Genomic DNA, 14,582 nt, shown 5'->3' on the forward strand with positions numbered 1-14,582 from the left:
ATCCTTCTGTTTCCGTTCACCTAGTTTCACCTGGAATAAAATCCGTCTATCTAACGATTGCTTAACGTCAAAGAGAAACAAAGGTATGAAACGGAAGAGCACTCCAGCGATTTCCGCAATTTCCTTTCCGCGACGCTGCCCTACACTTTTCTTCTATTTGCTAGAGCATTTGGTAACGAGCGAAACTGCTTTAATTTATAAAGAGCCGCATAATAAATGAGAGAGGATGGGTGGGTGGGGGCAGGCGGGGCGCGGGGCCGGCCGGGGCAGGGGATGATAATATTATACGGCGCAGGACCGCCGCTAATTAGATATATTTCTCTGCTCGATCTCGCCGGTTGCATAATACTCGACGAAAAATATGAGCTCGCGCAAACATCCGCAGTCAATTAACCCTTTGCAGTGGAGAGGCGACCCTCGGTCGCCACTTGGCTTAATTCAGCGGCTCGAATGGCAAACCGAGAGGCGGCGGTAACTGTTTTATCAACAGAGGATCCTTTTCTACTTCGAGCCGGCACTTCTACGGATCCAAGGGAAAACCTTTCTTCGGCGATGTTGAAACAATACCGATTGGATTTTATCAATCACCGTCGCGTTACAGTCAATTATTTCCGCGATGCAACGGTACAGTTTATTTTTCCACGAGCCTCGTTTTGAGATGCGATACTGCGGAGACTCTTTGGAATAATGAATAGTTTATTCTCTGCTCTCTATTATCTACTCTCGATTTTCTATTCCCTATTTTCTATTCTTGATCCTGTATTTTATATTTCCCATTCTCTACTCTCTATTCTCTATACTCTATTCTATATTCCCTATTTCCTATTTTCTATTTCCTATTTCCGACTTTCTATTTCCTATTTCCTATTTTCTATTTCCGACTTTCTATTTCCTATTTCCTATTTTCTATTTCCTATTTCCTATTTCGTATTCCCTAATCTATATTCCCTATTTCATATTCCCTATTTCCTATTTCGTATTTGCTATTTCATATTCCATTTTCCTTATTTACTATTTCCCATTTCCTATTTCGTTTTCTCTATTTCATATTCCCTATTCCATACATTTTCCCTATTTCCTATTTTGTATTCTCTATTCTATATTCCATATTCCATATTCCACATTCCCAATCTCCTATCTCCTATCTCATATTCTCTAATATTTCTTATTCTCCACGATTCCTAATAATTCCTATTTCCAACTACTTCCACCTTCGACCTGAAATATCCTCAGTTCTCACATCTGCTATTTTCTATTAATTCGGCTGAGAATTCCATCGACTATAAATCGAAGATTAATATCTGAAAAATTACACGAAATATAGAACCCGTTACACGTGTCCGTCGAACGGAGGGGTCGCATAAACGAGGTTCTACCGTAATCTATGTCGAACGCGGTTAGCGACGTGTTAACACAGGCGTTCGAAGAACACAACCTCGGACATTAGACCCGGGTTCACTCACAGCGAACCCTTCGAGGATCGCCCCGGGGGGTTGTCGCTTGTCGTACAAGATTCTATCCGTAGTACCGGGAGCAACCGGAATGCAAAAAATCGGTGGCGCACTTACCTTGGGATAATGGATCGAGATCGCGGAGGTGTACTGGAACGTGAGGCTTCCCGGGTAGCCGTAAAACGGTATCGTTATGATCGGCGTGAGGGTGTCGTCGAAGTAACCGAAGGCCAGTTTAGTGCCGCTCGGAGAGAACCATAAAGCCTTGTTTGATCCGAACACCTCCTCTGAAATCAAAAAGCGAGCGACAGCTCGTAAATGCCGCCAAACATTCCTGCAGTCAACGTTTAATTGCATCGTCGACCGCCAACGATTTGCAACGTTGTTTGCGCCTCGTCACTATGCTCGCATTGGCGTAAGATACCACGTAGAAATAATATATAATCTCAAGATAAACATAGTAATAATATTAACACGAAATAAATAGAAATATAATATTAAATAATAATAATAATAAATAAAAATAGTATATAATATAAGAATAAAAATAATAATGATCGAAAATACGAGTATAATACCGCCGAAACTGCAGAGTTAAATATCGTTGCAATTAAATTAGTATTATCTATAAAATAAATTGACAGAGCCAGTAGAAAGCGATAAATATATTTAAACGATTCATTTAAAAGATCCATAAAATTGTTAAGAAAATACTCGGGTATCTATCGCTGTTTTGTTTCAATATTATATGTATAATATTAATTACATATTATATTTACATGATTCGATATTGTACTGTACATTATCGAATTAAACGACGTTTTGTTCCCGGTTTTAATTTGTCTAAAATAAAATATTGATTTCAATCCGGAATAAGCAACTCCATTCCACGTTTCACGCTATGAAATCAAATATTTATTCGACGTTTGGGATTATCTCATGCCGTCGATTAGCAAAATCAATATTTTATTTACTGAAATTTTATGTTCCATATTCTGTTTCATTCGAACTATAAATTATCTAAAATATTGGAAGTAGTATGACGAACATTTTGTCTATAATATTACTTAAGTCTACTTAATATTTAAATAAAGTTCCAATATTATTGCATTTCCATGGACTCATTAAAGTAATGGAATACAATTTCAGTTTTCGTCTCTACCCGTATCTGGATTTGAAGAATAACTAATGAATAAAAAGAATGAGTTTAGGGTTTATACAGGGTGTCCGAAAAGTCTCTCTGAATAAGAGAAATAATGTAATTTAACACAACATTTAATATCATATTTTTTCTGCCATAACTGAACGATTTATTGCCAAAAACCAATGTCCATTGAGACGCGAGTCTTCTCCCACCTCCGAGACAATCCAACTAGCGGATAACGCCCCTTTCCACTAATAGGCTCTCTCGCCTGGTCTCAGCCGATCTCGCTCCTCATTGGTCAAGAATTTTCCCCTAATAACTCGTAAACAAAGCCCGATAGAAAATTTGTGCAAAGGAAAAAGTTGCTTCAAAAGACCCGGCGGAACCTTCCAGAACCCGTTGTATCAATCCTACAACTACCGAATTGTTCCGCCGCGCAAAGATCGCCGTCGAACGATGAATAATGGAAGACGCCCGCGGCTAATCGGGGCGCAACGAGTTCGGCGAAGTATGCGAGTCTCGTTCGCAAAGAATTTTCGCGTTCTCTCGCAACTTCGGGCCGTCGGCGTGTACGCGGAACGGCCGTTGATAAGTCGCGCGTGGACAGCGAAATCCTCGGAAACTTCTGATAAGAACCACACCCGCGCGTGTCATCTCCAACGGCTCGGCGCTGCTCGGCACCGCTCGGCTCCAGCCACCCTCCCGGTTCGCGCACGGCTGAACAAACTTCCCGAATAATTCATGCGTAATTTTGCTCGCCGTTGCTCAAGATATTCCGGGGACCATTCAGCCGGCTCGCGACGGCAAGCGCGACGGGAAAGCGCGACGCCTCGAGATTTCGATCAACCGAGGACGATCTGCCTCCCTCCCCCCCGGCTCGCGATCTTCTTCCTCGACCGTTCCCCCCTCCCCTCCCGACCCGGTCTTCTTTCTCTCTATATCTCTCTGTCAATAACCAGCGACTCCGTGATTCTTACCGTCGCCACGCTCCACGGAATTCGCTAATCCATTTTCCAGCAACCACTGAATAATTCTATGATCATTTATACTAACACCGTGCTCCGACGCCGTCGCGGTGCTTTTCCCAGGACGACTCCGGCTCGGGCGAATTTTTACGTTTCACGGCATTGATGGTTGACTTCGGCGGAATTTCATTCGGCGGTGGCTCGGGATCAACGGAGAGAATTTTCGCTCGCTGTCGAAGGGAATTAAAATTCGAGGGTGATCGAAGCAGTTGCTACTGTTGGTCGGGGGGAAAAAATTCTAAGTCGGACGAAGGGTCGTCCTGTTATTTGAAAGAAAATTTTTGTTGAGCGATGGAGTTGATTGCTATTGAGAGAAGAATGTATTTTTGTAATTTGGTGAAGAAATAGTCGATTTGGATAGAAATCGTAAAAATATAGTATTTGTTTGTAGTTTATCTATTTGTTTTATTGACGTTAATTTTTTGTAATTAACTGTTTTTCCATTGCACGAGAAGGGTACTTCAAAAATGATGCGACAGTCGATAATTATTGGCATTAGTGTTTGGATAATTTTACGAACTCTACTCGAATTATTTTGCAATAATTCCAATAGTTTTACAATCTTCGCTCGAATAATTTTCCATTGTTTCACAGCGTCTAGTCAAATTGTTTCGCAGCCTTTATTCGAACAATTTTAGAATCTCCGCTCGAACGATTTATCCGAATGAAAAATAAAAAAAATCGCTCGAATAAATAAATAGAATCATCAACTAGAACAGAGAGCGAGGCGGAGGGCAAAATAATTTGTTGCGAGTTCAACTAAAAAAGATAATCATTCGAATAAATAAAAGAGTCTGCTCTGCAAAAAAAAAATAAAAACGGTATCGAAGTATTCCAATCGACAAACAGAACAATTTTTTTTTTTTAACAAATAGAGAACGATCGTTGAAACGACTGTACAACTTGCGCTAAAATACCTCGGAAAGTTCCCCGTAAAATATTCCCGTGGAATTTTTCACCGTGCCCGAAGCGGCGGCAATTCTCCCCATTACGAGCGCGCGCCTCCTTGTACACGAAGTTTGCCGCATAAATCAAGTTTCTCCTGTAAATGCATTTCCCATCGATCAGGGGAAACAACATGTAGCCGTAAGTAACCCAAAGAACGTCTCCGTTCGAGGGAAGCGATCGTTCCGGTCGAGGCCGCAACAAAGCTTGCGAAAACGTGAACAAATATCGTTCATCGATCGCGGAGTACGCGAAAGCCGGCTAATTAAGTCGTTCCGCCGAGGTATGGGGTAATTAAAGCGCCGCGCGACGATATTATATACGCTAATATAATTCTGTCGTTTGGCGAAACGAAAAGGCTCTCTCGCGCTACCCCTTAATTTCTCTCTTCGCTTCTCTCTCTCTCTCGTAATTTCTCTCTTCGTTGCTCTCTCTTAACTTGTCTCTCTGTTTCTCTCTTTTTAAATTTCTCTCCTCTTTTCTCTCGTGCTCGCTCTTCTTTTCTCTCTTGCTCTCTCTTCGTTTCTTTCTCTCTCTCTTTCTCTTCGTTGCTCTCTCTTAATTTGTCACACCGTTTCTCTCTCTCGCCCTTTAGTTTTCTCCTCCTTTCTCTATTGCTCTCTCGTTGTTTCTTTTTCCGTTTCTCCCTATATTTCTCTCTCTCTCTCTCTCTCTCTCTCTCTTAATTTCTCTCTTCGTTTCTCTCATCGTTTTTCTTTTCGTTTTTCTCTCCTCGTTTCCCTCTTCGCTCCTCTTCGTTTCTTCGTCAGTCTCAGTTAGTCTCTCTCTTAGTCTCTCTCCCTCGCTCTCTTCGTCTCTCTTCGTCTCTCCCGCGCTCTCTCTCTTCGTCTCTCCTTCGCTCTCTCTTCGTCTCTATCTCGGTCTCCTCGCAGGAACCGTTGCTAAATTACCGCGAATCGACGTGCAGAAGCTAAGTGCTCCCAGTCGAACTTTAAACACACTATTTACGACGCCGAAAGAAACCCCCTGCAACCCCCCTTTCGCAAATAGACGCGAACCATGGGACACCGTACACCAGCGAAAAGACACACTTGCTTCGATCAACAAATCGAATTCGTTTCGAAGAATTTATCCACATCATTGCTTCGCGATATTAAAGGATGAAAATGTTACTCGAATGAAATACGCACGAAATTGCCATTTTATTATAAATCGTCGCCATAACCGAACCAAATTATCACTAGAAAAAAAACTACTATTATCACTAGAAAAAAGAGAAGAAAAATAGCAAAAGATTTCTGACAAATGACTATCATTTTTAAATTATTTTTCAAGATTCAAGTACATATGTACCTCGCGAATCATTATTTGCAAAAACTGTCGACGATCTTACACCATCTAATAAACTTTAATTTTGTGATATTATGGTGGTCCACGCGTACGGGAGCAATTTTTCCATTAAAACAGGAACGTTCCTCTTCGTTTCTACGGTATCCATAAAAAAGATTTCACACAATTTTCCGCGTTAACGTTATAGAAAAAGTTCTCGTTGATTCGAGAGAGAGAGAGAGAGAGAGAGAGAGAGAGAATTGCCTTAAAAAACGAACAATTCGGATTTTTGTACGGGGCGCATCGCGATTAATCGAACGGAAGGGATGAAAGGTATAGTTTGCACCGATTGCGAACGATTTTATTCGCGTCGCCAACGATTGCCCCGTAAGAACGGGATTTTTTTTGTTCGAATTAACGGGACCGGGGAAATGAAACGCGAGCGCGTCGAGGTCGGCCTTACAACTTAATAACGAATCGCGAGCGAAATAACAAAGTCTACAGAGAAATTCATTAAATTTCATATTTAATCGTTCCACCTTTGCATTCGGCTGCAACAGCATGTTTGACCGGCTCGCGTACACGCCGGCCAACAAAATTTAATGAAAAGTTAAAGCGCGCCGGCAATATGTTACAATCGGTGCAGGCGGAACACTTAATTTGGGAAATAAAATTACAAAGAGTATTTCTCGTTGCCAATTAGCATCTGTAATTTCGAATTCGTATTAACAATCCCTTTCCTCTATCTATCTTTCTCTCTACCCCCTCCCCCCCTCTCTCACCCTCTCTGAGAGGGCTTTGATAATCCGAGCTGCAAAGGCTGCCCCCGTTCTCTGTGCATGTTGCGCACTTTTCGAGTGTTATTTATGTTCCATAGGACGGCACGCGTAAGTTGTTTCAATGTTAGTCGTGCTTGGTGGAAATGATTAATAAATGTCTGCGTGCCCGGAGATAGAGAGAGAGTTCTGCGAAAGCATTTACTACGTTATTAAAAAATTGCGGGACTGTAAATTTGTAATAAAAATTCGCTTGTATTTACAAAATCGAGAATCTTGGAATTTTTCTAGATATTTATAATGATGTTAATAGTTTGCGATGGTGTTGAGAGTTCGCATCGAATTTGTAACAAATTTTAGTATTTATATAAAAGTTAATAATAATTAGAAATGATGCGTGAGACGTGCAAATTTATAATTGATTTTGAGATTTATGTGTAATAGGAATCTGTAGTAAATTTGAGAATTCATTACATTTATATTTACATAAATATTTATAATGAACTCTAGAATTTATGTAGAAAATAATAATAATAATAAATCTAGAATTTATATAGAAATTAATAATAATAACTCTAGAATTTATATAGAAATTAATAATAATAACTCTAGAATTTATATAGAAATGATAACTGTAAAATTTATATACAAACTATGTTAATTTCCAATCAATTTCTCAATCTTCAATCAATGTATAATAAAAACTTCTAATAAATTTCAGAACTCTTTATATATTTCCAATAGAGGTCGCTAAAATTTGAACGTAGCTCAACGACAATCTTTCCAATTAACTACTTAATTTGTATTATAAACAAATAACGCTTTTAATCCGAGTATCCGTGGGTGCAGGTTTCCAGACCGCGTCTGGTTTCGCGGTGTCTGGGAATTAGGGGACCCGTGATTTTCCGGAGCAGCAACGAAATAATCTTTTACAATCCCGTCGCGTTTCCTGTTCGTTGTAATTTTTACAAGCGCACCTTCGTCACGCGACGACCCTCTGCCCAGGGACAAATGGAAAAATATGTTCCGCGGTTACACGGCGGCCGGGGCTCCTTTCGTTCGTAACAAGTTACGCCCCGGTCGGATTGGACACCGGGGAATTTTACGAATCGATGATAAAAGTATCACCGGGAAAAAAATGCGAGAAGACTTCAGAAATTTCAGAATATATATATTCAAATTTCAGATATATATAAAATAAAAATTTTAACGAATTGAAAATTAATTATTTAAAAACTTAAATATTTTATTTTATATACAATATATAACTTAAATATACATATTATGATAATATATATTATAGTAATATATAATATATAATATAATAATATATATAAAATATATATATAACTTAAATATTTTAAATAATTAATTTTAAATTCGTCAAAATGATATGCACTGCTATCTGACTCGCCTTTTATAATAATTCAATTAAACCGTTTCCATCGCGCGCATAGATTCGCAGAATATTTGGCAGAGTCGAGAAATTAGAGAGGCCGAATTAAAAATACATATTTTGGGTTTCGTAAGCTGAATTTCATTTTAAAAGTATTTCTGATCAAATATGCAGCTTGGACGCGTAACGTTTCAACTTCGTTTGCCGCAAGATAAAACGTTTCCGTGCAAAAGCTGATCCTTTTTCGCGCAGGATCAAAGTAGACAAATAGAAATACAGATTTCCATTAAAAGAAGTCAAGTTAATTATTATATTTTGTATTCGACGAGTTTTGAGACGATCCACTGTTTTGTAATGCATTTATTAAATAATAATGAGTATATTGATATTGTGTAATATTTTGTGATTGTATGCGATGATTAATATATCAATGTTGAACGATATTGTACATTAGTATACAAGAATAGATATATTAATATTATACAGTACCATATGCTAGTCTACAACAATAAATATATTAATATCATGTAATATGACATAACATTCTATAAAAAAATCGAGAAATTTCGCGCGGTTCGATCGAATAGCAATCGAAATTTCGATCGACGACTCGCGCGACTCTCGCGTGTAATTCTGCTCGATATTAATCGAAGTTCGTAACGCGAATCGATGTACGGGCCAGCGACATCGAGTGCCATTAAAATTGGTTTTCTCGAGCCGCATAATGGCCGAACGCGAGACAGTATTACTGGTCGGACAATGAGCGCGCGTGTGCCCCTAGCACGTGTTTGACAAGATCGTAATAATTCAGGCGGAATGCAACAATGGAGGAACAGTTGCGCCGCCGCTAAGCATTTAATAGCCCCCCATTAGAGTTTATTAGCAGCCCGATACCCATCGTGCTGTGCACGCCTCTCGATAAGCAGCCGAGGAAATTATGCGCGGGGCGCGGGCCGGACTAACTCGGGCACTGCTCACCTGGCACTCTCTTCGCGCTAACGATCGTCTCCCGACGCATTTTAAAAATGTTGTCGGCACTCTCGAGCCTTTAACGCCCGGGAATAATTTATTTAATTCGCGTGAAAATGTTACGAACGTTGTTAAAAAAGATCGCCGCTGCGGCGTTCCTCGGTGGGGTGGTTTCGTTTCTGAAATTCAACGAGGATTTACCGGGATTGTTTGTTTAATATTTTCATAGTGGACTTTTCCCTTGAATTATTCATATTGTTATATATATTTTACGTACTGTATATTTTGTGTATGTATTTTATATTGTGTATATTTTCCACCTATATTTATATTGTATTATTGCGTTGTATATATATATATACTGTTTATATTATATTGTAAAACAATTAAATAAGTTCATTGTAATATAAACTATCCCTCGAACTATTTATATTTCAAGTACATATTATTTATATAATACTGTAATATAAATAAAAAGTTTTATTCTAATATAGACCGTCTCTCGAACAATTTATATTATAATATACAAGTTTTATATCTTATATATTTTTTATTTATTTTTATATCGTCTATACATATTATTTATATGATATTCTAGTATAAATAAAGATTTTTATCCTAAAATATATATCATCGAAACCACGTTTCGCCTATCTAACGCTACTCGTAGCGAAATAGTCGCAGAACACGCTCGAATCACTTTTATCTAATAAATTAAGGTTAAGGGACATTGTCCGCGAATTTTCGCTAAAAATTAATTTCCTATGTTCTCTGTATTCCATCTGTTTAAAAGATATTCGTCGTGGATCGGGGCCACGACTATTTTAATTGTCAGCAGTACGCGCGTCGTTGCTGCGGAAGGAATGACGCAGAGGGGCGAAGGAGAGAGGGAGAGCGAGAGAGAGAGAGATTCAGTTCTTCTATTCGTTGTCCTAGAAAAGGGATGTCCCGCGGCGTAGCAGGACGTAAATACCGGAGAGAGCGTTCCGAAGAGGGTTCCGCCGAGGCTGGAGTAGTGGGCTGCTGTGCGCAGTGCGCTGCCAGGGGTTGGCATATTTCGCGGATGTCAGGCCCTAGGCGGACCTTGTAGAGGGTAAATTTTCCTTCGAGCGCCGCCGGAAGAGGAAAAGTCGCCGGAGAAGAGGAACGCCGGCCGAAGAAAGCCCGGAGAAACAGAGAGAAATGGAGGAAGCGACCGAGAGACCGACAGAGAGAGGGAGAAAGCGAGAGTAACAGAGAGAGGAAGAGAGAGAGAGAGAGAGAGAAGGAAGAGGGAGTTGGAGAGAGGATACAGGACCTGAACGAGTCGGAGGTCTGCAAACACAAAAGGAAACAGACCAAAAAGACTAAAATATGGGGTGGAGAGAGGAAGACGGAGAAAGAGTGAGAAATAGAGAGAAGGATACAGAGTGACAGAGAGAAAGAGGAGCGTAGAGAGACAGAGAAATGTGTATGGAGGAAGCGAGAGGAAGGCAGAGTGAGAAGGGTGCAGAAATAGAGAGACGAGAGACAGAGAGATAGAGAGACGAGAGCGAGAGAAATAAAGAGAGGGAGGAAGAGAGATAGAGAAACAAGAGACAGAGAAAGGGAGAGAGGAGAAACAGGGAGATAGAGAGAGAAGAGACAGTGACTGCGAGAGGCCAAGAAATACTTAGAGAGGTAGCAAGAGGGACAAGAAGATAGAGACTGAGAGGGATAGAAAAACAAACGCAATACAGAGAGAGAATATAAATAAAGACAGAGATACAGAAAGATAGGTAAAGATAGCAAGAGAGAGAGAGAGAGAGAAGGAAACAGACAGAAATATAGAGAGATAGAGACAAGAGACAAAGAGATGGAGAGATAGTGAGACGAAAGAGACAGAGAGAAATAGGAACTGAGAAGAAAGAAAGAGAAAGAGAAAGATCCTAACAAGAGAAGAGAGAGAGAGAGACTGAGAAGAGAAGAGAAGAGAAAGAGACATAGAGAGAGAGAGACTGAGAAGGGAAGACAGGGGCTCGAATTTATGGAGAGCAGAAGAAGCAGAGAGACACAAGAGAGGTAGAGAGACACAGGAAAGACAGAGACATGATAGCGAGACAAAAGAGACAGCCAGGAACAGAGAGAGAGAGAGAGAGAGAGACAGAGGGTGGAGAAGAAAAAGATAGAGAGGAAGAGGGTCGCAACGGAGCGGGAAGGGGTGGCGCACAAAGACTCGACGCTGCGTTGCGCAGCTCGCTGGACGTGACGAGGGAGAGAAATATCCCGAGGGTGAAATTCAGCGTGGAACGGGCCGAGGACACGGGAGAGGAGGTCGAAGGTGAGGCAGGGTGGCGTCGCCTTGCCTCGCCTTGCCTCGCCACCACCCCTTGCCACGCCGACGCGATGAAGAAAATCTCGGGGATGAACGGAGTAGTGGTCCGGAGAGCCAGCCAAAAGCAAAATTATGTCCGGTTTTGGTAAATGTTTTCAAAATTGAAAATAATAAGAGAGCTATGCGGATGAATAAGTTAACATTTTGAATATAATGTGGTATTTTGGTTTGTGATTCTTGTAAATTGTTTTACGCGGTCGTAGGATGTCCATGATGCAAGGTTAAAATATTTAATGTAATTTAATATTGTCGTTTATGACAGCGATGGTGTTTAATGCTGCTTTTATTAATATGTTTTTTAAACATTTTTGTTTCATATTGTTTGTAAAGGGAGAAGGGTTGGACGACGTCTTTTATATTTGATATTGTTTTAGCAAAAGGGGTTGAAGGAGGACATTTTAACGTTAAAGAACGTCTGTTAATAATTTCATACTTTTACAATTATACAATATAATTACGCAATAATTGTATTGTATATACAATACTATTTAACACTGTTTTCATCACAGTACACTGAAAACAATTTTCTACGTCCCCCGTTTTCTTCTCGACTGTTGCTACTGTCGCAAAAATTAATTAACCTAAATTTGTACAATTTCCAGAATGATATTAATTAATTAACCAGCCAATTACTGATAATAATAATTTGTGTAATTGGTAACGAAGAATGCGCGTACCGAAAATATTGAAAAGCTCGACCGAATATATATGGTCCCGGTCAGAAAATGCTGTGCACCCCGTTCGCGGGGGCTAAATACCCTAATGCGCGGCGTCGCGAAGGAGAAAACCTCGGAACGGTGAATTCCCTTTACCTTCAGCTAATTATTTATCCCGGGTCGTCGGTGTCTCCGGAATTATTTATCCCACAAGTTGATCCGCTCCGAGGGCGGCTGCGGTTTAAGGGGTGGTTTTCGGCGAGACACGACACGAACGAGTACTCCGGCCTATGCTTCCGCCCCTACTTAAGAACTTCGGATAGTTTCGGCAAAGATTAATATACACAACCATCGTTGTTTTATAATTTCGACGATGTTTTATTCAATACTTGATTCGTCCCCATATATACAAGTATATGAATTTTAAACTTGTCGTTTTGTTTCGCGAATGGCTGCGATCGATCTCCAACAATATTTAATCGTTAGAATTATTGTTGAATTGACTGTATTCCCAAGTAACAATATCTAATTGTTAGACTTGCTATAGAATTTATTTTAATTAAATTAAATTAAATCAAATTGAATTAAAATGAATAGAGTCGAATAGAATTGACTTAAATCATGGATGCACCGCGCCAATCTAACGACACGTTAAAACGCGATAGCGCATTATCATCTACGGGATCGTTTGCGCCGTTTCTTTCGGTAATCTGCGGAGACGATGATCGAGGATAACGGATCTCAAATTGGTACTCAGCCGCCAGAACGACCAGCCGAATTCGCGTCACGATTCGAAGTCGCAGTCAGGTTTTCCCCGGTTCTCAAAGGTGTCCTTTCAACCCCGGCGCGTCCCAGCTAAAGCGCCGAGCATCAAAAGCCCCCGGCAGCTGGTTCGCCGGAACAGAAACGAATTCCCAACGAATTGAAGACGATATTCGGCGTTAAGCGTCCCGCGCGTCCCATCCGATTCCCCAGTCGGATAATTGTAAATCTGTTTCGCGAGATTCGTGGTGGGGGGAGGGGACGCGCGCGCTCGGAAATCACTGCCGTTTCAAATCGTCCGGCCAGAAATCGCGTAATAATTCGCGCCGTGACGCGCCGGGTCCCGCCGGTTCGAGGCACTTCCGGCGCTGTCGTATTTCCGGGTCGCGATTCCGCCGGCACCGTCGACTGATCGTCCGCGGGCAAAGTATTCGTGACGCGCGACGCTACACGCTTTTCCTCGTAACTTTCCGCGAGGTTGATTAATGAAATGGAAACTTCGACGTTTTCGGGCGCCGTGGAATATCACTCGGAAATTATCTTGCCGCGTTACCGTCGTTACCGAAACTTTGACGATTCGCGGCGTCGAATGTCGAGGAACGATTTTCTACGTTTCCGGGAATTCTATCATCTATGTTTGAACGGCAAAATGGTTTTGGTAAGGTTGAATTAAATCGTTTCGCGATTTTTAATCATTTATTCGAGCAGGGGATGGCGTTTAATGAAATTTATTTGTTAGTTTGTGTGGGTGTTCGTTCTATTGGTTATTTTTGTGAATTTTTAGTAACTAAGAACTTTATTATGCTGGTCTGTTTGCTTTGAAGGATTTATTGAAATTGTGGAAAGTGTGTGTGATAAAGGTATATTAGTAATTTAAACAGAGTTTCTGTAATTATTTATGTCAGGATGGAGAATTGTCGAGGTAGAACTTTATTTCTCTCTTGAATTATTTTCACGAGTTTCATTCTCTCTATTTTTCAATTTTTATATTTTTCTTTTTTTAATTGTTCTGCCATTTCAAATTAATCCATTCGAATGATTATGACACTAAATTTTTATTCGAATTAAATTGAATTGGAATCATTCGAAATGTTCGAGATTTGAATGACTAAAATCGATTCGAATGATATTCAAGTAAAATTCAATTCTAAGAAAATAATTCAAAATACTGTTCGAGTAAAATTGAATTCGAAAAATTAACTCAAAACACTGTTCGAGTAAAATTGAATTCGAAAAATTAAATCAAAGCATTGTTCATATAAAATTAAATTCGAAAAATTAAATCAAAGCATCGTTGGAATAAAATTGAATTCGAAAAATTAATTCAAAGCATTGTTCGAATAAAACTGAATTCGTCAAATTAATTCGAAACACTGTTCGTATAAAATTGAATTCGAAAAATTAACTCAAAGCACTGTTCGAATAAAACTGAATTCGTCAAATTAATTCGAAAAACTGTTCGTATAAAATTGAATTCGAAAAATTAACTCAAAGCACTGTTCGTATAAAATCGAATTCGTCAAATTAATTCGAAACACTGTTCGTATAAAATTGAATTCGAAAAATTAACTCAAAGCACTGTTCGAATAAAACCGAATTCGTCAAATGAATTGGAAATATTAATTCGGAAAACCGCCGGCTAAAATTCGACTCGAGAAAGTAATTTCCATTTATTCGAACTAAACCGAATCGCCTCCGATGTCCGCTCCGGTTCTAAAACTAAGACGTTCTCAAACACCGTAGACTTTAACAATGCCGGTAAAATGTCCAGCAGAGCCGGAAGCGTAATAGTTGTATTAATAAACGCGATTCTCG

At 39.9% G+C, this 14,582-nt stretch overlaps 1 protein-coding gene across 6 annotated transcripts in view; it reads right to left on the reverse strand.

Moving 5' to 3' along the window:
* Positions 1–14,582, reverse strand: part of LOC144471027 (venom dipeptidyl peptidase 4) — a 370,685-nt gene that overhangs the window by 125,430 nt on the left and 230,673 nt on the right. For all 6 annotated transcript variants that reach the window (XM_078182680.1, XM_078182678.1, XM_078182679.1 and 3 more), the window contains one exon: positions 1,569–1,738. In XM_078182680.1, coding sequence (XP_078038806.1) covers positions 1,569–1,738 — 170 coding nt within the window. The remainder of the gene's footprint in view (positions 1–1,568; positions 1,739–14,582) is intronic.

This window comes from Augochlora pura, chromosome 6 (assembly GCF_028453695.1).
Source record: "Augochlora pura isolate Apur16 chromosome 6, APUR_v2.2.1, whole genome shotgun sequence".
Classification (NCBI taxonomy): domain Eukaryota; kingdom Metazoa; phylum Arthropoda; class Insecta; order Hymenoptera; family Halictidae; genus Augochlora; species Augochlora pura.